General features: G+C 43.9%; 1 protein-coding gene across 2 annotated transcripts in view; it reads left to right on the top strand.

Moving 5' to 3' along the window:
- The window catches only part of TDRD9 (tudor domain containing 9), a 405,241-nt gene that overhangs the window by 50,583 nt on the left and 329,403 nt on the right, over positions 1–25,255 (top strand). Inside the window, exons 3-5 of one of the 2 annotated variants that reach the window (XM_069734388.1) lie at positions 2,011–2,105; positions 7,900–8,121; positions 8,540–8,662. In XM_069734388.1, the coding sequence (XP_069590489.1) occupies positions 2,011–2,105; positions 7,900–8,121; positions 8,540–8,662 (440 nt within the window). Of the gene's footprint in view, positions 1–2,010; positions 2,106–7,899; positions 8,122–8,539; positions 8,663–25,255 lie in introns of those variants that run through there. The other variant, XM_069734376.1, reaches the window with a different exon arrangement.

Here is a 25,255-nt window from a genome sequence, read left to right as displayed (position 1 = left end):
AGTTTTTGGTGTGTGCTAATTTCCCTTCTCCTACTTTGGTTTTACCCCATTCTCAACTCCCCGGTGTATACCTCTGTTGTTAGTGTGAGTATATTTGTATGATTTGGTATTTTCCTTTTATCCCTGTTCTTATTAACCTTGTTAATCTGGTTGGTATATTATGGTACACTACTACTCTTTTCCCTGGGTGGGGGAAGGGTACAGACTGAATTCAGGATTCGGGAGCTAAGGCAAGGTACGTGGCCCCAGCTTCTTCACCATCAGAAGTAATCTGAGGAACAGTGTGAGCTAGGGCGCCCTTAGTGTTAGGGACAGGGAAGGTACCCCTGCTCACTGGACAACAGACAACAGAGTGGTGACAGCTGCCCCTTCGATGCTCTCACCTCTGACGTTTAAACATCCCCTCCTTCAGCAATCTTAAACACTGAAAGAAGGCAGGGGGAGAAGAGTGATGACAGAGCCATGAACAGAAGGTCTGACGGATGTGTTACATTTTGTAGACCTATTCGCTAAATAAAGGACTTGACAGTAGTAAAATGGTTGAAAATTTTTGATGATTTTGACAAGTTTTTTTCCATTCTTCAGTTGGGAAGCAAATGAGTAGTAAAAGAAATAAAAACTAAATGTTGCACTTGACCTTTATGGATGGGTCCTAAAAAAACACCTTTTCATCATCATAATCATTATTATTATTATTATTATTATTATTATTATTAATAATTATTATTGCGCCATTTATTTATTTCTTTATGGATATAGTTGTAAACATGCTGGATGTGTGAAGACCATACCTTGCTAACAGCTTGCTCTTTCCCTGAGCATTGCCAAGTCATGCGGAAATACCAAGTCTTACATTGTAACATGTTGATGTTTGCCAGAAGGAGTCGTAGATTTATTTTTTTCCCTGGAGCATCCTACCCTCCTGACAAAAGACTGAATTTATTCATGCGCATTCGATCCCCACTAATGTTAAATTGGATTGGATAGATGTTTATCAAAGTAACCGGTGGCTGCGGATTTACAAGACGTTCAGCCGGAGATGCAGCGCAGGATCCAAAGCAAACGCCTCTCAGCAACCCAAATCTAAATGTCTCGTATTTCCTTAGTACATGGACAGCAGTTGTACAAACTCTCCGCCAGAAACCAGTAGACATGAGCATCCATTTACAGGATGAACCGAGGACGGACACGAAGGGGTTGGTCAAAATGAGCAAAGCCAGGGAAAGAATAGAATATTTGGTGTTTAAATTAGTTGTTGTAATTTGGGGACATTATTTGTTCTTTCTTCTTGCATGTGTGTATTTTTGGCTAGAAATTATTTTTGAAAATTGGATTTGTTTAAAAATGTGTTGCACAGTTTGGTTTGCCTACTGGTGGTTGCAGAATGCGTGGTCTGACATGTCATCCGTCAGCATGCCCGTCATGGCATTCTTATGGAGGGTTTGTATCCTCTCTTTCTGAGCTCCTCTCAGCTTTATGACCACAGACCAACATCAAAGATGACGATGCCAGAAGATAAAAAGCCTGTAAATGCCAAATGGCTTAAAATTTTTAATGAAGCCCAATTGCAAAAATTATTTTGCAGCCCCAAATACTATGACTTAGGGGAAAAAAAAAACTTTAACTTGGATCTCCCCTTAGCAAAATGGTGATGGGATGCAGAGCCACAACTGTGGCCCCTTCATTCTATGGATCATTGGGGATCTGACATCACTTTAGAAGCTGCCAATGCCCATTATATTCTCTGGGCTTTCCTCATGTAGCAAATAGTAAATTATTTTAATTCTGTTGTACTATTACTCTTCCTCCTTGAAATTTAGGAGTTAATTAATTACCATCCTGCTTGTCCGCGAGGTGCATCACTACACGATCACCAGGAAATGTTAAAACCTTCTATTAGGAATAACTGATGAGCCATGAAATGCCCATATTGTCCTTTCACTTTTATATTCCTTCTGGACTTCAAAAATGTTTTACTTTTCTCTTTCTTTTAAAAACCCGTGTTAATAGGCCCTCTCCGCCCGCCGTCTAAAGTGGATAAGATGCCCAAGTCAGAAACTGAGGTCAGATACCCTGAATTGCCCATATTAAAGAACAGAGAAGAGGTAAGATAGTCAAGTGAGATTGTCTGACATTTTACATTAATAGGAACAACAGGCAACGGAGATGCAAAAAAACAGAACAGCCCTTTCTCGTAGTATCACTTAGGAAGTCAGAGGGTGTGTTGGTATGACATTTTGTGTGGAGAGTCACTACTTGACATTGGATTGCACAGTTATGGACATTAGCCCCATACCTGGCAGATATCCTGCATGTGTCCTACTGTATTCGCATTTACTGGGCACATGCCTGGTGTTGGATAGTTACATGCCCAATGTCAGATCAGGTGGCAGAACAAACCCAACTCACCATCTGATCGTTTCGGGCTATTAAGAAGACCATACCTGTGCACCATTGAGTTGTAGGAGTGAATTTCCTGAATTAAGGGTGAGGCTATTGGCCTTCTTTTTATCTAGTTTTAAGGTGGCAAAATAAAGTTTACCAGTTATTGCCAAAGTATCGTTTTTGTGTAAATCAAGTAATATCACAAATATAGATACCATGTCAAATTGCAATGGTGGCATATAAATATAATTTGAAGCTACATTTGGCTTTAAGGCCATGTTCACACGTTGCGGTTTTTACCGCGGAACCGCAGCGATTTTGCCGCTGCGGGTCCGCTGCAGTTTCCATTGCGTTTACATTTACATGTAAACCAATGGAAACCGCAAACCGCTGTGCACATGCTGCGGGAAAAACCGCGCAGAAACGCAGCGGTTAAAAACCCGCAGCATGTCACTTCTTTGTGCAGAATCGCAGCGATTCTGCACCCATAGAAATGCATTGATCTGCTTACTTCCCGCATGGGGCTGTGCCCACCTTGCGGGAAGTAAGCGGATAATGTGCGGGTTATACCCGCGGTGGAGGAGAGGAGACTCTCCTCCAGGCCCCGGGAACCATATTTGAGTAAAAAAAAAGAATTAAAATAAAAAATAATGATATACTCACCTCTGAAGTCTCAGCGCTGCACGCGGTCGTCCGGTCTCAGGTTTGCTATGCGAACAGGACCTGCAGTGACGTCGCGGTCACATGACCGTGACGTCACGAAGGTCCTGGTCGCACAGCATCTTTGGAACTGGACCGCCGCCTGCAGCGCCGAGGAGATCGGGACGTCAGAGGGTGAGTATATCATGAATTTATTATTTTTAACATTACTATTGATGCTGCATATTGCTGCATATGCGGCATCAATAGTAGGGGTAAAATCCCGCAGCGGAACCCGCAGGACAAACCGCGATAAATCTGCAGGGATAACCGCAGTGGGTTTGCCCTGCAGATTTATCAAATCCGCTGCGGGAGAACCCGCAGGGACAGGATGCAACGTGTGAACATAGCCTTAGTATTAAATCCAGGAGAAAATACAATAAACTTATCCGTATAAACCTATATTATGACTCCTTTGTCTTCATTAACTAGATTCAAATACAATGTTAGAATAAAATCAAATTTGCTTCTTGTTCATAACTATAACAAAAATTTAACCAGTAAAGGAATTAATGGACAAGAGAGAGCGTGAGAGAGAAGCACGGCTTTCGCCATCTCGCCTAGCTCAGTCTATAATTAATATTAAAATATACTTGTTCACTGAACAAGAGATACATGACCGAAGACAACGATGGTGTATCACAAAAATTAACTAAGCCATGTGATCAGTTCTGTGGTTTCTCTAAACACTATCCAAGGGGTCCATATGTTTAATACCTCCTCCAGGGTTCCCGTGTCCTGACCAACTAGTTGCTCCATTCTAAAGAGATGGTTCAATTCCGCTATAAGCTCAGATCTTGATGGGGAGATCGATTGCTTCCAGTAGCGGGGAATTAAATTGCGCGCAGCTGTCAAAAAATGTCTGAGGAGGCCTTTCTTAACCCCTCTCTGACCTTAGACGTACTTTCCCATCGAGGTGCCCTGCGCCTATCTGACCCTCGACGAGATAGTACGTCATAGCGATCGGCCGCGCTCATGGGGGGAGCGCGGCCGGGTGTCAGCTGCTTATCGCAGCTGACATCCGGCACAATGTGCCAGGAGCGGTCACGGACCGCTCCCGGCACATTAACCCCCGGCGGTATAGGGAAGCATCGCGCAGGAAGGGGGCTCTCTGCGGGCTTCCCTGAGCCTCCCGCAGCAACGCGATGTGATCGCGTTGCTGCGAGCGTCTCCCTACCTCCCTCCCTGCTCCAGGCCCGGATCCAAGATGGCTGCGGCATTCGGGTCCTGCAGGGAGGGAGGTGGCTTACCAAGTGCCTGCTCAGAGCAGGCACTGTGAAGCCTGCAGCGCTGTAAGTCAGATCGGTGATCTGACAGAGTGCTGTGCCAACTGTCAGATCACCGATCTGTGATGTCCCCCCCTGGGACAAAGAGAAAAAATTTTTTTTCCCAAATGTTTAAAATAAATAAATAAATAAATAAATAAATAAAAAAATTCCTAAATAATGAAAAAAAAATATTATTCCCATAAATAGATTTCTTTATCTAAATAAAAAAAACAATAAAAGTACACATATTTAGTATCGCCGCGTCCGTAACGACCCCACCTATAAAACTATATCACTAGTTAACCCCTTCAGTGAACACCGTAAAAAAAAAAACGAGGCAAAAAACAACGCTTTATCATACTGCCGAACAAAAAGTGGAATAACACGCGATCAAAAAGACGGATATAAATAACCATGGTACCGCTGAAAACGACATCTTGTCCCGCAAAAAACGAGCCGCCACACAGCATCATCAGCGAAAAAATAAAAAAGTTATAGTCCTCAGAATAAAGCGATGCAAAAATAATTATTTTTTCTGTAAAATAGCTTATCTCGTATAAAAGCGCCAAAACATAAAAAAATTGTATAAATGAGATATCGCTGTAATCGTACTGACCCGAAGAATAAAACTGCTCTATCCATTTTACCAAACGCGGAACGGTATAAACGCTTCCCCCAAAAAGAAGTTAATGAATAGCTGGTTTTCGGTCATTCTGCCTCACAAAAATCGGAATAAAAAGCGATCAAAAAATGTCGTGTGCCTGAAAAATGTTACCAATAAAAATGTCAACTCGTCCCGCAAAAAACAAGACCTTACATGACTCTGTGGACTCAAATATGGAAAAATTATAGCTCTCAAAATGTGAAATGCAAAAAATATTTTTTGCAATAAAAAGCGTCTTTCAGTGTGTGACGGCTGCCAATCATAAAAATCCGCTAAAAAACCCGCTATAAAAGTAAATTAAACCCTCCTTCATCACCCCCTTAGTTAGGGAAAAATAAAAAAATGTATTTATTTCCATTTTCCGGTTAGGGCTAGGGTTGGGGCTACGGTTAGGGTTGGGGCTACGGTTAGGGTTGGGGCTACGGTTAGGGTTGGGGCTACGGTTAGGGTTGGGGCTACGGTTAGGGTTGGGGCTACGGTTAGGGTTGGGGCTACGGTTAGGATTGGGGCTACGGTTAGGGTTGGGGCTACAGTTAGGGTTGGGGCTACAGTTAGGGTTAGGATTACATTTACGGTTGGGAATAGTGTTGGGATTAGGGTTAGGGGTGTGTCTGGGTTAGAGGTGTGGTTAGGGTTACCGTTAGGGTTAGGGGTGTGTTTGGATTAAGGTTTCAGTTATAATTGGGGGGTTTCCACTGTTTAGCCACATCAGGGGCTCTCCAAACGCGACATGGCGTCCGATCTCAATTCCAGCCAATTCTGCGTTGAAAGAGTAAAACAGTGCTTCTTCCCTTCCGAGCTCTCCCGTGTGCCCAAACAGGGGTTTACTCCAACATATGGGGTATCAGCATACTCAGGACAAATTGGACAACAACTTTTGGGGTCCAATTTCTCCTGTTACCCTTGGGAAAATACAAAACTGGGGGCTAAAAAATAATTTTTGTGGGGGGAAAAAAAAATATTTTTTATTTTCTCGGCTCTTAATTATAAACTGTAGTGAAACACTTGGGGGTTCAAAGTTCTCACAACACATCTAGATAAGTTCCTTGGGGGGGTCTAGTTTCCAATATGGGGTCACTTGTGGGGGGTTTCTACTGTTTAGGTACATTAGGGGCTCTGCAAACGCAATGTGACGCCTGCAGACCAATCCATCTAAGTCTGCATTCCAAATGATGCTCCTTCCCTTCCGAGCTCTGCCATGCGCTCAAACGGTGGTTCCCCCCCACATATCGGGTATCGGCGTACTCAGAACAAATTGGACAACAACTTTTGGGGTCCAATTTCTTCTCTTACCCTTAACAAAATAAAAAATTGGGGGCAAAAAGATGATTTTTGTGAAAAAATATGATTTTTATTTTTACGGCTCTGCATTATAAACTTCTGTGAAGCCCTTGGTGGGTCAAAGTGCTCACCACACCTCTAGATAAGTTCCTTAGGGGGTCTACTTTCCAAAATGGTGTCACTTGTGGGGGGTTTCAATGTTTAGGCACATCAGTGGCTCTCCAAACGCAACATGGCGTCCCATCTCAATTCCTGTCAATTTTGCATTGAAAAGTCAAACGGCGCTCCTTCCCTTCCGAGCTCTACCATGTGCCCAAACAGTGGTTTACCCCCACATATGGGGTATCTGCGTACTCAGGAGAAATTGTACAACAACGTTTGGGGTCCATTTTCTCCTTTTACCCTTGGTAAAATAAAACAAATTGGAGCTGAAGTAAATTTTTTGTGAAACTATGTTAAATGTTCATTTTTATTTAAACATTCCAAAAATTCCTGTGAAGCACCAGAAGGGTTAATAAACTTATTGAATGTGGTTTTGAGCACCTTGAGGGGTGCAGTTTTTAGAAAATACCCAAGTGTGACACCATTCTATCATATAGACCCCTCAAAATGACTTCAAATGAGATGTGGTCCCTAAAAAAAAAAAGGTGTAAAAATGAGAAATTGCTGGTCAACTTTTAACCCTTATAACTCCCTACCGAAAAAAAAATTTTGGTTCCAAAATTGTGCTGATGTAAAGTAGACATGTGGGAAATGTTATTTTATGTGACATACAGTATATCTGTGATTTAATTGCATAAAAATTCAAAGTTGGAAAATTGCGAAATGTTCCAAATTTTCGCCAAATTTCCGTTTTTTTTCACAAATAAACGCAGGTAATATCAAAGAAATTTTACCATTATCATGAAGTACAATATGTCACGAGAAAACAATGTCAGAATCACCAGGATCCGTTAAAGCGTTCCAGAGTTATAACCTCATAAAGGGACAGTGGTCAGAATTGTAAAAATTGGCCCGGTCATTAACGTGCAAACCACCCTTGGGGGTAAAGAGGTTAAACTTGGCTATGGAGAGGTCACAAATAGATAGCAGAGCCACCTCCATTGTAGGACAAATTTTATACAGGGATAATTTATTATGCAGGTCTGACATCCTCCCTAAACCCCCTAATAGGCGGGCAAGACCACCAAATGTGTGTGTATGATCCCTTCTCCTTCCAACACCTCCAGCACGTATCTGGAGTGCTTGGGAACATGGTGTGAATATTATCTGGGCACCTGTACCAACGAGCCAAGAGTCTATAACCTCTCTCTTGATAGTCTGCACATAACGAGGATCTAAATGTGTGGAGAAGACTCTTATCCCTGTCCTCCAGCGTTATCGGTTTGTTCAGGTAATTTTCCCATTTTAAAAAGAAAGCTGGAGGATCAGATGTAGATATCTGATGCCCCTGGAACATTTTATATAGAAGTGATACTGTGTGCGATGGAGGGTCCCCATCCGAGGCAAACCAACTCAAAGGGAGTAAGTGGTCGGAATAGGTCAACCTGTTTGGATATTTTAAGCAAAGTATCTTTTTTTTTTCCTTTTTCTCCAATGTAGTTAATCACTTTAATTGAGAGCAATTCAGTTGTGATCATACACGGAGCAACTGGAAGCGGAAAGAGTACACAACTGCCCCAGTATATTCTGGATTACCACATGCAGCGCTCTACCTACTGCAATGTAGCAGTGACCCAGCCCCGGAAGATCGCTGCTCGCAGCATTGCCACGTGGATTAGCAAGGAGAGAAAGTGGCCTCTGAGCGGGATAGTAGGCTATCAGGTGTGTTATTAGGAAGTATTATGTGTATTTATATCTTCTACATTTGCTCTGCAATGTTTACGACTCTCATGCAAATAAACTGAGAAAGAACTGCACATCCCAGGCACGACCCCTCCATTGACATCGGTGCAAGACGTTGCTCCTCTCCTGAGATGGATGCTTGTCCTCCGCCGCTGGGTCCATCTTATGGATATCCCATAAATCTGCGACTCCCATTGTATAAAAAAAAAAATCTTTGACATTTTTGAAAATTAGTATTTTTATCTGATCGTTCCAAACTTTATTCACTATGAATTTAACCCGATTGCCAAGTCCCCACTTTCCAGAAACTCTGAATTGTTTTTTTTTTGTTTTTTTGCTAAATCTGTGTATTCACCTTTTTTAAATACTTTCTTTGTATTTTATTCTTCTATTACAGGTCTCCCTAGAAAAAAAGGCATCAGCTGACACTCGCCTGATGTACATGACCACCGGTGTTCTCCTGCAGAAGATAGTGGTTGCTAAAAGCTTGGCTGAATTCACTCACATTTTTATTGATGAGGTAGACCCTTTTGTGTGGACAGATTGGTGGTACTTATACTGCTGATGTATGACTCTGTACTAGGGATATCTGTACTGTACCTGTGGGATCACCGCATGAGGAGAGATTTACATCCTCAAGGAAAGGGCTCAGCAACGTGCAGTCCTACAGCAAGTCCTGGCAATCACAAGGCATGCTGAAAGTTGTAGTGTCACAAGAATTGAAGAGCTGCAAGTTACTGACCCCTATTTACATGGAGCAGCAGTGCACAAACTATACTGCGGTTTCTTGCAAATTCTTCCTCATCATAGCCATGCATTTTGGAAGAAATGGAGGACTAGGGTCTTATGTTTTAGTTTATATTTTTTTTTAAAAGACTGAATTCTAGACATAAAGGTGTTGTGCTGTCAGCTAAAAAAAGATAAGGACACCTGTAGGTAATGCTTTAAGACAACCAAATAGGCATTACTTATCTGCCAAAGCCTCTGTAGCTCCAGCGCTCTCATTCTCCTGATCACTGGTCTTTGATCACAGGGTCGCAATTAGTGATGCCCAGTCATCAACAGGTGACTTCTGCAGCCAATCACTGTCCTCAGTGCTCTTGTTCTGTGTACCTCAGCATCATTGCTCTTTTTAGTGATTGGCTTCAGCATTTACATATTGTGTAGATGGACATCACCATTATGGCTTTTGTGGTGGATTGGCAGAAGCTTTAGCACATTGTTGTTAGTGGTGGTTTATTGTTTTTTTTTATTTGTTTTTCCAGCATTACTTACCCAGACAACCCCTCTAATAAGGACTTATCAGTTGATGGTGTGAATTGATTTATAAGGAGCTGGTCCAGTGGCCACGTCACTGACCACCTGATGGCGGCCTTCAGACCTGCTTCTTGTCATATGGCATTTCCGACTCTCTTCGGCCGGCGTCACACTCAGCGTATAAAAATACGGTCCGTAATTTACGGCCGTAATACGCAGAAAAGTCCCCAAAATAGTGGTCCGTATCTCCTCCGTAGGCAGGGTGTGTCTCTCTCTCTCTCTTTCTCTTTCTCTTTCTCTTTCTCTTTCTCTTTCTCTCTCTCTCGACACATATATGTATATATATTAATATTTAATACAGCGCTAGATAGGAAAAGCCGGCAATTGAATTACCGGCTTTAAAGCTATCTCCTTCCTAAGCCCGACATGATATGAGACATGGTTTACATACAGTAAACCATCTCATATCCCCATTTTTTTTTTTTACAAATGCTAGTAGTGTGTATGTGCAAAATTTGGCCGCTCTAGCTATTAAAGTAAAGGGTTAAATGGCGGAAAAAATTGGCGTGGGCTCCCGCGCAGTTTTCTCCGCCAGAGTAGTGAAGCCAGTGACTGATGGCAGATATTAATAGCCTGGAGAGGGTCCAAGGTTATTGCGCCCTCCCCCCCCCCCGGCTTAAAACATCTGCCCCCAGCCACCCAGGAAAAGGCAATTCTGACACCTAACAATTAATCCAATTGTATGAAAGGGTTAAAAAACCACATTATTAAAAAGTAGATAAAGTAGGTCAATGACCTGTAGTTACCTTCATTCGCGGTGATGCGCCCTCTGCTGGTTGTCCTCATATGAACTCGAGCGTGGGAACTTTTCTGAATATTTTCCCAGCCTAGAGGTCATATGAGGACAACCAGCAGTAGGTCATTGACCTACTTTCCATTCATTCGCTGGGGGTTTACAGGCAGGAGGACAGCTGCATTATAGCAGAGCTCCTGCCTGTAAAAAAAAATTAACCCCTTCAGATGGATTTACATCGTGGGACGTGTCAGATCCTCGGAAGGTATGTATATTGTTGTTTTTTTATTTTTCCTTTGTTACAGAGGGAGGGTCTTCAGGTGGATTGAGAGAGCAATAAAATATTAAAACAACCTGTGTGTTTATTTCATTAAAATACTTTTTAATAATGTGTTTTTTTAACCCTTTCATACAATTGGATTAATAATGGATAGGTGTCAGAATTGACGCCTCTCCGTTATTAATCTGGCTTAATGCCACCTTACAATAGCAAGGTGACATTAACCCTTCACTACCCCATATTCCACAGCTACACGGGAATGGGAAGATAGTGGCCAAGTGCCAGAATAGGCGCATCTTCCAGATGTGCCTTTTCTGGGGTGGCTGGGGGCAGATGTTTTTAGCCAGGGGGGGGGGGGGGGGGGGGCGGCAATAACCATGCACCCTCTCCAGGCTATTAATATCTGCCCTCAGTCACTGGCTTTACTACTCTGGCGGAGAAAATTGTGCGGGAGCCCACGCCAATTTTTTCCGCCATTTAACCCTTTATTTTAATAGCTAGAGCGCCCAAATTTTGCACATACACACTACTAACATTAGTAGTGTGGAATATGCAAAAAAAAAAAAATGGGGATATGAAATGGTTTACTGTATGTAAACCATGTCTCATATCATGTCGGGTTTAGGAAGGAGATGGCAAAAGCCAGCAATTGAATTACCAGCTTTAAAGCTATCTAGCGCTGTATTAAAAAAAAAAAAAAAAAAAAAAAAAAATATATATATATATATATATATATATATATATATATATATATATATATATATATATATATATATATATATATATATGTGTGTCTCAATGATATATACACACACACACACACACACACACACACACACACACACACACACACACACACACACACACACACACACTTTTTACCCTTCGCCACGACAGCACCCACTATGAGAGAGGGACCCACCCATAGGAACAGGAAACCTACAGAGATAAAAAGGGCGGCCCCCCCTCTCCTCCTCCTCCTCAGTTGGTTTCCTGTTCCTATCGGAAATCCTGGAACACCTACATGGAGGGAGGTGGTCGGAGCACCTCCATGTTACCTGACCCATGCACCCGCCTGTGTGGTATCCGAGGGAACAGCAGGGGCTGCGGTGTCAGCGGCAGCGTCGGGGGAGGCACTGCACGCATCCTCCCCCCTCGTCTGGTCACCATCCGGCAGGTTCCGGGCGACAGAAGTCCAGCCTATGGAGGAGGCAGGTGTGGAGGATCATCCGCTCTCCAGCGGTGCTGCTGCGTGAGTGTGCACTAGGAGCGGCGGCAGCAGCAGCATCGCGCGGGTAAGTCCGCGCTGATTCACTGAACCGGAAGTTGATGGGTACACTTCCGGTTCGCGGCAGGCGGCGTTCTAATGACCGCACTTTTCAAATACAGGCCGGGGCACAGCGCTAATCGCGCACTATGTTGTCCCCGGCACATAACGAGCTTCCACCAGCGGTGGATGACAGCGTTGACATGAGCAGAGCTAAACCTGCAAAGAAGAGTGATCGCTCCATGGTAGGAGCTGATACTCACAGAAGTAAAACAAGAAGTAGAGATTCAGATCTACTCATTCCCCACACAGAATCTCCACCTCCAAGACCGGTATGGCGTTGGCTTCACTGGGTGAGTGTTTCATAGTCCTCTACCTATAAGCTGATCCCTTCCTTCTCTGCCTCTCCCCTTAGGCTAAAAAGACCAGTAAAGCTAAGCACAAGCAATGTGCCCTATGTTTACAACCCCTGCCTGACACGTACCCCAAAAGGTTATGTCAGAACTGTATAAAGCAGACTTTGCAAGACGAGGAGGCTGTAACAACCACGAATATTAGGGTCATGATACGACAGGAGATCCAGTCTCTCGGATCAAAATCCTTAGAGAAACATGGAACTAAGCGCCTCTCTCCTGCCTCTAGTACAGAGTCTGAAGAGGGCCTCATCCGGTCTTCCAATACTTCAGGATCATCTCCCAGCTCGTCTGAAGATGAAGGCGGAGCATGTTTTCCTGTAGAAAGTATAGACAACCTCGTAAGATCCGTCAGGAACACTATGGGATGTCCAGACACGAGAGCTGTAAAATCTGCACAGGATATCATGTTTTCAGGTCTGGGTCATAAAAAAAGGCGAGTCTTTCCAGTTGTTTCTGCCGTCAAAGACCTCGTAAAAAAAGAGTGGGATAAACAAGGAAAAGGGTTTCTCCCATCCTCTTCTAAGAGGCGTTACCCCTTCAGTGACGAGGAGCTAGCAGTATGGTCCAAGGTTCCGAAAGTGGATGCAGCAGTGGCATCCACCTCGAGACAATCATCTCTTCCTGTGGAGGATGCAGGGATCCTACTAGATCCTATGGATCGCAAGACTGAAGCACTCCTGAAAAGATCCTGGGAGACAAATACAGGAGCCTTTAAGCCTGCCATATCTGGCACGTGCACTGCAAGGTCATTGCTGGTATGGGTAGACCAGCTGGAACAGCAGATAAAAGGAAAGGTCGCAAGGGACAAAATCTTACAAGCAGTCCCTTTAATTAAAAGTGCTGCGGCATTTTTGGCTGCCGCTTCAGCGGATTCCCTAAGATTGGCGGCAAGGTCTGCAGGACTTGTCAATGCGGCTCGTCGAGCTCTCTGGTTGAAGGGATGGAAGGGCGATGCACAATCTAAGTCCAGATTATGTACAATCCCATGCCAGGGTGAGTTCCTGTTTGGGAAGGTTCTTGACGAACTCCTTAATAAAGCAGGAGAAAGAAGGAAGGGATTCCCTAAACAGTTTCTTCCTTCTTATAGGAGAGCGTTTAGGAGACGGCCGTTCAACAGAAGGAGGCCGTATGAACCGCAGAGAGACCGTTGGGATTCGAAGGAAGCAAAACTGAAAGGTGCCTTATTCAGTAACCCCGAGACCTCTAGACGTGGTAGATACCATCAGTAGTATCCCAGTAGGAGGAAGACTGAAATTTTTCCATCAACAGTGGGAGCAGATATCTTCAAACCAATGGATCCTTAACATAATCAAAACCAACAGTATCTCAGAGTAGCGGTACAGCTACAGGGCCGGATCCGTCACTTCCAGTTCACAGCCATGCCGTTCAGCCTCTCCATGGCTCCTCGGGTTTTCACAAAGGTTATGCTCGAGGTGATGGCTTATCTGCGTCATCAAGATACGTTAATTGTCCCTTATCTAGATGACTTCCTGATAATTGGTAACTCAGCTTCACAATGTAAACAACGTCTTACTATTGCCATTTCATCATTACAGGATTTGGGTTGGATGGTGAACTTCAAAAAGTCCAGACTACATCCAGAAACTCTTCAGTCCTTCCTAGGACTAATCTTGGACTCTGTAAGTCAAAGGTGTCTCTTACCAGAAGACAAAAAATCAGTTATAATTTCAAAGGTGACTATGGCGAGGTCTAACCCTCGGATGTCCCTCAGAGACGCTATGTCTCTCTTGGGTTCACTGTACTCTTGTATTCCGGCGCTTCAATGGGCCCAATACCATACTAGAACCTTACAACATCAAATTCTGCAGGTTCAGTCATATTGCCATGATCGTTTAAATACAAAAATGACCCTGTCTAAAGACGTACTTAGTTCTTTCCTTTGGTGGTTAGATAGAACACATTTGTCCAGGGAAGTCTCATGGTCAATAAAACCCTCAAAATTAGTCACTACCGACGCAGGTCCAGAAGGTTGGGGGGCTCATCTGAATCAAGATATAGCTCAAGGCCGCTGGAATTCTAATGAAATTCAGCAGTCCTCCAATTGGAAAGAATTAAGAGCAGTTTATTATGCGTTGAATTTGTTTCTTCCCCAGCTCTGAAGATCTCATATCAGAGTCCTATCGGACAACACGACGGTTGTCGCCTATTTAAATCATCAAGGAGGAACGCGATCAGGAAGTCTAATGTGTTCAGCGGCAAACATCTTCAACTTGGCAGAAAACAATTTCTTATCACTAACAGCTCTCCACATCAGAGGAGTAGAAAATTTAAAAGCCGACTTCCTAAGTCGCCACACACTCCGTCAAGGAGAGTGGACTCTCAATCCTCGGATATTCAAGAACATAGTGGACATATGGGGCCTGCCGCAAATAGATTTATTTGCAACCAGGAACAACAGACAGGTACCGATGTTTGCCTCCTTAAATCCAACAGACCATCCAGACATGATAGACTCACTCCAACATCCGTTGGAATACGATCTGGCTTATGCGTTCCCTCCAATGATGCGAATTTCTTTGGTCATCAAAAAGATAAGGGAAGAGAAAGCAAGGGTGATATTGATAGCACCGTTTTGGCCAAAGAGGCCCTGGTTCTCATGTCTTCGAGCGATGTTAGTTTGCGATCCCTGGATTCTGCCAATGACCCCAGACCTACTATCTCAGGGTCCATTCTATCACCAGCAAGTCAAAAATCTTCGCCTGACGGCGTGGAACTTGAAAGGCAGATACTAACACTAAGGGGATTTTCTCAAGAACTTAACACACTGCTGCTAAGTAGAAAGAGGTCTACAACCCTAATATATAGCGGAGTATGGAAAAAATTCCTTACCTTCCATACAAAGCCCTTCTCTAGTAAGGTTCCTATTAAAGCTATCCTAGAGTTCCTACAAAAGGGACATGAGCTCGGTCTATCAGTTAATACCTTAAGAGTTCAGGTGTCTGCTTTAGGAGCCCTCTACAGTGCTAACGTAGCGGGTGATAGATGGATAGCCAGATTTATTAGAGCATGTGAACAATCTACTCCAGTTGATGTCCCACGTCTACCACCTTGGGACTTGAATCTAGTTCTAGACGCCTTAACTGGACCTCCTTTTGAGCCTTTAGATTCCATCCCTCTGAAAAATGTCACATACAAGGTAGCTTTATTGATAGCCGGCCAGACGAGTAGGAGACATCCAAGCCCTCTCCATAGACCCTCCATTCCTAATGACATATCAGGACAGGGTGGTTCTCAAACCAGATCCATCATATCTCCCTAAAGTAGCGACAAAATATCATAGATCTCAGGAAATTTTCCTACCTTCCTTTTATGATAATCCACTAAATCCAGAAGAAGAGAAGCTACATATGTTGGACGTAAAAAGAGCAGTCCTAAGCTACATAGAGAGAACCCAGTCCTGCAGACAGAGTAGGGCTCTGTTTGTATCTTTCCAGGGTCACCGAAAAGGCCACGGTGTCACGAAAGCTACCTTGTCCCGTTGGATCAGAGAGGCTATCCATCTTGCATACTCGTCAAAAGGCAAAGATCCTCCAGAGTGAGTGAAAGCACATTCAGCTCGGGCTGTGTCATCCTCGTGGTCGGAGAATAAAGACATCTCCATCGAGCTTATATGTAAGGCCGCAACCTGGTCGTCGCCTTCAACTTTCTATAAACATTATAGACTTCATCTGTCTTCCACATCTGACTTGGCATTCGGGAGAGCCGTCCTTAGTACGGTAATCCCACCCAGGTGAAGGTTCTCTGAAAATCTCTTAGTGGGTGCTGTCGTGGCGAAGGGTAAAAAGCCGGATTACTTACCGGTAATGCCCTTTTAATGAGCCACGACAGCACCCTGTCATTTCCCACCCTAGTTATATATATATATATATATATATATATATATATATATATATATATATATATATATATATATATATATATATATAATAATTTTTTATAAAAAATATTCCACGGGTGAATATAAATTAAATGATTTATGCAATAATGCGCGCATATGCTAATTGGACAATGGCGGTTCCTCTTGTACTCTGAAAAACAACTGAGGAGGAGAGGGGGGCGCCCTTTTTATCTCTGTAGGTTTCCTGTTCCTATGGGCGGGTCCCTCTCATAGTGGGTGCTGTCGTGGCTCATTAAAAGGGCATTACCGGTAAGTAATCCGGCTTATTCTACCTATTCTATTGTAAGCTGTCAGTGTGATTTTACTGTACACCGCACTGAATTGCCGGCTTTTCTATAGAACACCGCTGCGTATTTCTTGCAAGTCACACTGCTGGTCCGTGTGTAATTCGTATTTTTCTGGCCCCCATAGACTTTCATTGGCGTATTTTTTGCGCAATACGGTGACAAACGCAGCATGCTGCGATTTTCTACGGCCGTAGAAGACTATAATACGGATCAGTAAAATACGGCTGATAGGAGCTGGGGCATAGAGAATCATTGTACCGTATGCAATCCGTATTTTCAGCACCTCTCTTACGTCCGTAAAACACGGTAGTGTGAGGCCGGCCTTCCTTTTGATTTTGCTAATAAAAAGAGAGCCACAAATGGTGTCAGGTAGGAGTTCGCTCTCAGGGCTCCTCTCCTGCAGTCAGCGACTTACCAGCAAAAAAGTAAGAGAGCATTCTGTAGTAATACCGAACATCGGCATTCGTTATTATTATTTTTTTTATTTGTGGATTCAATAATTATTTTATTTTTCCCATTCTATATCTCCACTTTTTAAGTTAGATATTAGTATGTTTGCTCTCTGCATGATGTGACACTATCCTCTTCTGAAATCCTGAGCTTGTGATATTAAAGCCGGTTGCTTTTGAGTTGAGTGATAACATAAGCAGGGGATTATTACTTACTAGAAGAGGATAAACCAGAGAAAAGGTTTTATTGGTGGAATTTAATGAAGGATGAAATATCTGACAAATATAGCTGTCGGGAGCAGCGTTTCTCAAGTCATTAAAATGGTCGACAGACACTGAAAGTGGGACACGCAGTAAGCATAATAGACAGTTGGGTCGCTATATAGGGACGCAGGAATCATCGTCTAATATATAAAGCTGAATGTCTGTGTGTGTATGTATGTGTGTATGTCCGGGATTGGCATCTGCACCGTCGCAGCTACAGCCACAAAATTTTGCACAGTTACACGTCTGGACCCCGAGAGCGTCATAGGCTATGTTGTGAGGCGAAATTTTAACCCTGCGCCGTCCAATTCACCAAACAATTTTTCCCCTATCTACATAATGGGGAAAAAGTGAAAGGAAAAGTGTTGGAGGCAAATTGACAGCTGCCAGATGTGAACAAGGGGGACTTAAAGAATGAGAGCGATGGCACCAAAGAGTATTTACCGAATAGTTGCTAAGGTGGGGCCCCGACATGGGATACTCACCACATACGGGGATATGAACACACACACACACACACAAAATGCGCCACACACTACCACGTGCTTGAACACATATACCACCCTCAGCACACATTTCGCCACACATACACCAACCTCGCCACATAAAAGTCGAAACACAAAAGTCACCGCTCAAGACTCGCCACGCGCAAAACTCGCCACATGCAAAACTAGGCTCACGCAAAACTCGCCACACATGCATAACTCACCTCATGGAAAACTCAACACACGCAAAACTTGCACATGCGGAAAAATTGCCACATGCACAAAAGTTGCAACACATGCAAAAGTTGCCTCACACAAAACTTGCACATACTCAAAAGGCACCACACATAAAACTCGCCACGCGCAAAACTCGCCATGCGCAAAACTTGCTGCACACAACTTGCTACACTAACCTGTCACATGCAACTTGACACACAAAAAGTTGCTACACGCATGTCGCCACACAAAACTCGTCTCACAAAAGTCGCTACATGCATGTCGCCACATGCAACTCAACACACACAACTTGACACATGAAAACTCGCCCTAAAACACACACAAGTCTGGTATTATCCTTCAAAAATAAAAATGATTAATAAGCAGACAAACTACAAGAGCAACAAATGTACCATATGGGAAATACGGCAGCTGTCAGTCACATGACCTGTCTATTATGTGTATGTGTGAGCTATTATATACTGCCAGGGGGGAGGGCTTCCTGTTGGCTGGGGATTTATCAGGCTGCCAATTTAGCTTACAAATATTAAGGTAAAAATACTGACTAAATAACGTGTGAACGCGGTCTAATACAGGAGGAGATGACATACAGATATATACTATATACAGGAGAGATGACACACCGGTATATACTATATACAGGAGGAGATGACACACTTGTGTATACTATATACAGGAGGAGATGACATACAGGTATATACTATATACAGAAGGAGATGACACACTGGTATATACTATATACAGGGGTAAATAGATAGCACTACAAACCTCAGCATTATATAGACCATAGAATACACGCTGAGCCCAATATCGGGGACTATGACAAGACTAGTCGCTATATAGCACAACCAAACAGAATTGGTCCACGGGGACCAAGAACAAACGACCAAACAGTCAATATCAAAATACAAATATAGAAAAATCTTTATTCAATATAACAACAAAAACATAGAACAAGAAAGAAACAGGTAGGGGGAAGTACCGCATGGTGTGCACATCTGCCTCACCGGTGCATAAAAGACCACAGACGCACGGGACCAGGGAGGAAGGACATCCGCATATATAATAATAAATAAGTAACAAGGAAGCTAAGAGAGTCAGCAGCCACAGAGGCCCAACATGGATGATACTGCAGAACAAAGCTTAATAAGTAAACAAAGACCACCCATTCTTACATAATGAAGCTCAAATTAGTGCGTATAGTGAGACTCCACTACAAAAAGCAGTACCGCAGCATATAAATAATGGCCATGGCGCAGCGCTTACCTCGGATGTAAGAAGCAGAGCACTCCTCCCTGGGACCGTACGCCCTCCCCGACGCGCGTTTCGGCAACACACCTTCTTCAGGGGGCTTGGTGTGAGAATGCCAGGCAAAGATTTTATGTGCTATACCGACCCGGAAGTGACCGCGGAGAAACCGGAAGTACATACCGGTAATCATGGCAACAAAGCTAAACCATCTCCGCTGTTATAAGAGGCGCCCAGAAAAGCCGGCAGATAAATGATGCTGATAGCGTCGATCGGATACCAGGAAGCCCTCCTGTGTTGTGCCGTCCGCCCGGCCACCGCAGGGCCCTGCGGTTCCAGGCGGCGGACACGCCACCAGGAGAACGCCCAGCAGTACCGATTATAAGGGCGCTCATGCGCAGAGCACAGCAGAAGCCGGCGGCGCCATCTTAGAACAGGAAACATGGAAAGAAAAGAAAATACTAGGGAAGGATATAACAAACTAAAAAATAAAAAATCAAGAAGATAACGATACATCCAATACTACTGTGGATATAGCCATATCATGTAGATCCTATAATTGGCACATAAGCCACGCGATAACAAGCCGCACTCACATACCATATGAGCGCTGCCATAAGTGGGCCAGTGTATCCAGGGTAGAAATGGATCATCAGCCCCATATATATCAGCATGGAGAGTACGACAGTGTAAAAAACCACTACCCCAATCTCCTTGGTGCTATCCCTGCCAAATCGGAAATAAATGAGATTCCATTAAACGCCAAAAAATGATTGATATTAATAGCCATACATTAACCTCTCAAAATTACATATAAGTATCAATATATATCAGTTGGTTTAATACAAGAAATGCACACATCGAACAGGAAATGAGGCTATAGAATGATAAAGCGGCGAAACATTATAATAGTGGTCCCACGCAAAGGAGCCTTCTATGGTAGTATCAATCATCAGTAGTTCATCCAACAAATCTTCTAACGACGAAATCCAATTTCCTCATCCATCAGCTGGCCAGATAATACCCACAGGGATCACAGGAAGGCAGACTCCACATATCCACACAGTAAGGTTAATAACATTTAAAGCCATAGGCATAAACACTAAACCTACAATAAAAGAGAAAGATTAGTAAAACATAAAACAACAATATAAAACAATAAAAACGCGTACATACTACACACCCGGTGAAGCATGTGAAGAAAATATAAAAATGTGCAGCGGGCGGTGATCACAGAAAGGGTGAGAAGCTAAGGTTCTCGTTCAACCCACGCGGGTGGACGGTGCCCAGAGTCCAGATCCAACGCGACTCAAGTTGAGCCAAGCGTTGGGAGATATTACCACCACGGATACCCAGGTCAATTTGATCAATACCTCTAACACGTAATAATCTACCGTTACAGTCATGATGAATCTTAAAGTGTCGAGGTATAGTTTTAAGGAGGGCTGTATCCGTCTGGCCGCTGGCCGCCTGAATGCCCCGCACATGCTCCCTGACTCTGATCTTAAATTGGCGTGTGGTAAGGCCAACGTAGATCAGGGAGCATGGGCAGGTAGCATAATAGATCACATTGGTGGTGGAACATGTAATCGACTTCCTGATTTTATAGTTCTTACTACCCGAAGAGTCCGAAAATGAATCACACCGATCAATGTTGGTACAGGCGACACAGCGGCCACAGGGCCTACAGCCCCCCCTAGATGGAATATCACTCAAAAATGTACTGATGGGTACCCCTTTGTGGTGGCTGTTGACCAAGTGGTCACGTAAATTCCTAGACCGTCTAAAAGTAATAGACGGCCTAGAAGGTAAGATTTTAGCCAAGGTGGAATCGGTCATAAGGACAGGCCACGCCTTCTCCAATGTAGAGCGGACCAAATCAGAACGGGTGTTGAAGTCAGTAATAAATCTGACTACTCCAGATTCCCCAGTTCTGGCCGTACTCCGATAAAGCAGTGTATTCCTATCTGACCATTTTGCCCTGTGATATGCCCGTTTGATGGACCGGCGGCTATACCCCCTCTCCATGAATCTTTCCTTAAGTTTGTCCGCCTCCACCTCAAAAAGGGCCAGTGAGGAACAAATACGCCGTAGGCGCAAAAATTGGCCCACAGGTACAGATCGAATCATGTGGGCCGGGTGTGAGGAGGAGGCATGTAGTAGCATATTAGTCGAGGTGGGTTTACGATAGATGTTGGTGCTGATGCTATCACCCGAATCCCTCCGAAGGGTAACATCCAAGAATTCCATTTCGTCTGGATGGTATTTAACCGTCAGTCGAATGTTCAGATCATTCTGATTAATCCCCTCAAAAAAACTCTCAAGGGCTAAAGGGGTACCCTGCCAGATGAGAAAGACGTCGTCGATGTACCGCGTCCAGGAAAGGACGCAGTCCACCGACGACGGCCGCTCATCTGACAGGAAGAGGTCCCTCTCCCACAGCCCCAGGAACAGGTTTGCATAGGAGGGAGCAAAAGCCGCCCCCATAGCAGTGCCCTGGAGCTGCAGGTAGAGGGACCCCTTAAAAGTAAAAAAATTATGGGTCAGAGTGAACTCCAACATTTCAAGTACCAGAGCCCTGAAGGCGGGGGAGTGGTCCGACGAGCCCAGAAAAAACTTAACGGCCCTTAGTCCGTCACAGTGGCGTATGCTAGTATACAAGGACTCGACATCAGCCGCCACCAGGAGGGTATCGGGTTCCAAGGAGAGCCCGTCAACCATCCGGAGCAGCTGAGTCGTGTCCTTGAGGAAAGAAGGAAGTCCCACCACCAGAGGTTGAAGGATAGAATCGATCCACTTATTGATATGCTCCAGGACGTTTCCCCGACCCGACACAATTGGACGTCCAGGGGGGACTTTGATATCCTTATGTATTTTAGGGAGGAGGTAAAACGTAGGGATGGTGGGTTCACACACCACCAAGGCGGCCGCCAACTCCCTAGTAATCACACCACCATCCACAGCGGCAGACAGAATGGAAGAAAGCTGTGCACTATAGGCGGACAAGGGGTTAAACGTGAGCTTCCTATAGCACACCAGATTATTCAATTGGTGGAATGCCTCATGCTCATACATGGCAATAGGCCAGATTACAACGTTACCCCCCTTGTCCGCCGGTTTGAGCACAACGTCTGGAAGCCGCTGTAGATGATGGAGCCGTTGACGCTCCTCCCTAGTTAAATTGTCCCCCCGAATGTGCTGTGGAATTTTAAGGATATCATTAGTAGCTACCTGCACAAAGAGGTCAATGGCACTACAATTGGACAGGGGGGGAAACCTCCTGGAGCGTGGTCTGATCGATAAAGGTATCCTACCTCCCTCTGTGGACCTGTGCTCGTCCGACAACTCCTCCAACGCCCTCAGGGCTGCTTGTTCTTCATCTGTAGGGAACAAATTGTGTAAATGATCATCAAAGAAAAATCTTTTAAACAGTAAGGATCGGGCAAATAAATGGAGATCCTTAATCAGGGAAAAGGTATCTAAACCAGCTGATGGGGAAAAAGAAAAGCCCTTATTGAGCAAGGATAGATCAGTAGATGTTAATAGATGTTCACTGAGGTTAATTACCTTATTATTGTCTTGTCCCTCATTGCAAGTGCCGAATTCCCGGCGTCTATATGGATGGTAAGTACGTTTACGGGATCTATTATACGTTGATCCTGATCGAGTCACCATAGAGGATCCAGATGCATCAGAAACTTCCCCAGCCGATGACATAGATGAAAAAGAATTGCCCCGATTCCTGAGCGATGTCTGTGATGCATGTTTAGCCCACCGATAAACGGTCTTTAACTGATAATCCTTTGAATCTCTGTTGAATTTCTGAATCTGGTTATCATGGATCCTCTTAACTGTCTGGTCTAATGTTTTTTCAAGATTTAGTTCAAAAAGTTTAATCTTCTCCTCTGTGCCGCTTATCCGAAGATCCGCCTGTGCTGCATCAATTTGTCTATCAAGATCTTCGATTGACTTTGTATTCAATTTGATAAGTAGCTGCATCAGTGTCATTGAGCAGCCACTACATGCCTCCTCCCACTCACTAATAAATGTCCCATCATCGATCGGATATGCCGGAACTACTCTAACGCAAAACTTGCACATGCGGAAAAATTGCCACATGCACAAAAGTTGCAACACATACAAAAGTTGCCTCACACAAAACTTGCACATACTGAAAACGCACCACACATAAAACTCGCCACGCGCAAAACTCGTCATGCGCAAAACTTGCTGCACACAACTTGCTACACTAACCTGTCACATGCAACTTGACACACAAAAAGTTGCTACACGCATGTCGCCACACAAAACTCGTCTCACAAAAGTCGCTACATGCATGTCGCCACATGCAACTCAACACACACAACTTGACACATGAAAACTCGCCCTAAAACACACACAAGTCTGGTATTATCCTTCAAAAATAAAAATGATTAATAAGCAGACAAACTACAAGAGCAACAAATGTACCATATGGGAAATACGGCAGCTGTCAGTCACATGACCTGTCTATTATGTGTATGTGTGAGCTATTATATACTGCCAGGGGGGAGGGCTTCCTGTTGGCTGGGGATTTATCAGGCTGCCAATTTAGCTTACAAATATTAAGGTAAAAATACTGACTAAATAACGTGTGAACGCGGTCTAATACAGGAGGAGATGACATACAGATATATACTATATACAGGAGAGATGACACACCGGTATATACTATATACAGGAGGAGATGACACACTTGTGTATACTATATACAGGAGGAGATGACATACAGGTATATACTATATACAGAAGGAGATGACACACTGGTATATACTATATACAGGGAGATGATATACAGGTATATACTATATACAGGGGAGATGACACACATATATACTATATACAGGGGAGATGACACACAGGTATATACTATATACACGAGGAGATGACACAGGTGTATACTATATACAGGAGCAGATGACTGAGGGGTGTGAGGTGAAAATGAAAAGGTGTGAGTGCAAACAAGTGTTGGGGGGGGGGGGGGAATGAGAGGTGTAAGGGAGAAAATGAGAGATGTGAGGGGGAAAATGAGAGGAGTGATGGGAAAATAAGAGAAGTGAGGTGCTATAACTAACCACAGATATTTACTATGCCCAGGCATCGCCGTGCTCTTTAGCTAGTATTTTCTATTTGTGTACATTTGTGTTCCTTCTCTTCTCCATGCCTGTAATAATAAGCAGTGTTCTTTATCTCACATGGTAAGACATGAAGCAGCGGTTCTTACAGGAGGCTTGATGGTCATTTTTGCTATTTAGTCAAAAGCGTTGTGCCATCATTTTCTCCATCGCCACATTGGGGGACACAGGACCGTGGGTGTATGCTGCTGCCACTAGGAGGCTGACACTAAGTAAATACAAAAAGGGTTAGCTCCTCCTCTGCAGTATACACCGCCCACTGGCTCCGGATAATACCAGTTCTTGCTTGGTGTCCGTAGGAGGCACACTGCGTCTGTTTTTCTCCAGACATTCTTATCTTTATTTCTATTTTTAATTTTATTTTTACCTTTGCGCAAGAGGATGATGTGGCGACGGAACCTTTTAACCTTTTAATCCAGATGGCCATACCACAGCAAACAATTGATAAACAACATTTCCCACATGTCTGCTTTACATCAGTACCATTTGTAAAATGTTATTTTTTCATCATACATGACGGCACCATGAGAGAGGGGATCCGCCCATCAAGGACAGGAAACATTCAAGATAAAAGGGGCGGCTCCTCTCTCCACATCAGTTGGTTTCCTGTCCTTGACGGGGAACCCTCAAGATGGAAGACTTCTGATGAAGACAGAAGAGGATCAACACATAAATAGAAAAACGGCTTACAAAGCCATAGCCAGCTCACCGACCAGACCAGTAGATACGGAGCACGGGAGTTCGTCCTGACCTGGACGTCCAGCAGCAGCAAATCCAATAGAAAGTAGGTACTCCAGCTCCGATAAAAAAGTGAAGTCTTTATTAATCCAAAATGGTTAAAACATAATCCTTACAGTCGGTGGACCAAACAGGTGTTTGTAGTAGTTATGGCAACGCGTTTCGACCTGGATCGGTCTTACTCATGCCTATGTCACAATACAAATGAGAGCTATATATATAGTGTTCGTAGATAATGGTTCCGCCCTCTTACCATCACATGATTTCATACAAAAGGTCCTGCAAGCATATATGTGAAT

The sequence above is a fragment of the Ranitomeya imitator genome, chromosome 1 (assembly GCF_032444005.1).
Source record: "Ranitomeya imitator isolate aRanImi1 chromosome 1, aRanImi1.pri, whole genome shotgun sequence".
Taxonomy (NCBI): domain Eukaryota; kingdom Metazoa; phylum Chordata; class Amphibia; order Anura; family Dendrobatidae; genus Ranitomeya; species Ranitomeya imitator.
This window is presented reverse-complemented; position numbering and strand designations above follow the sequence as displayed.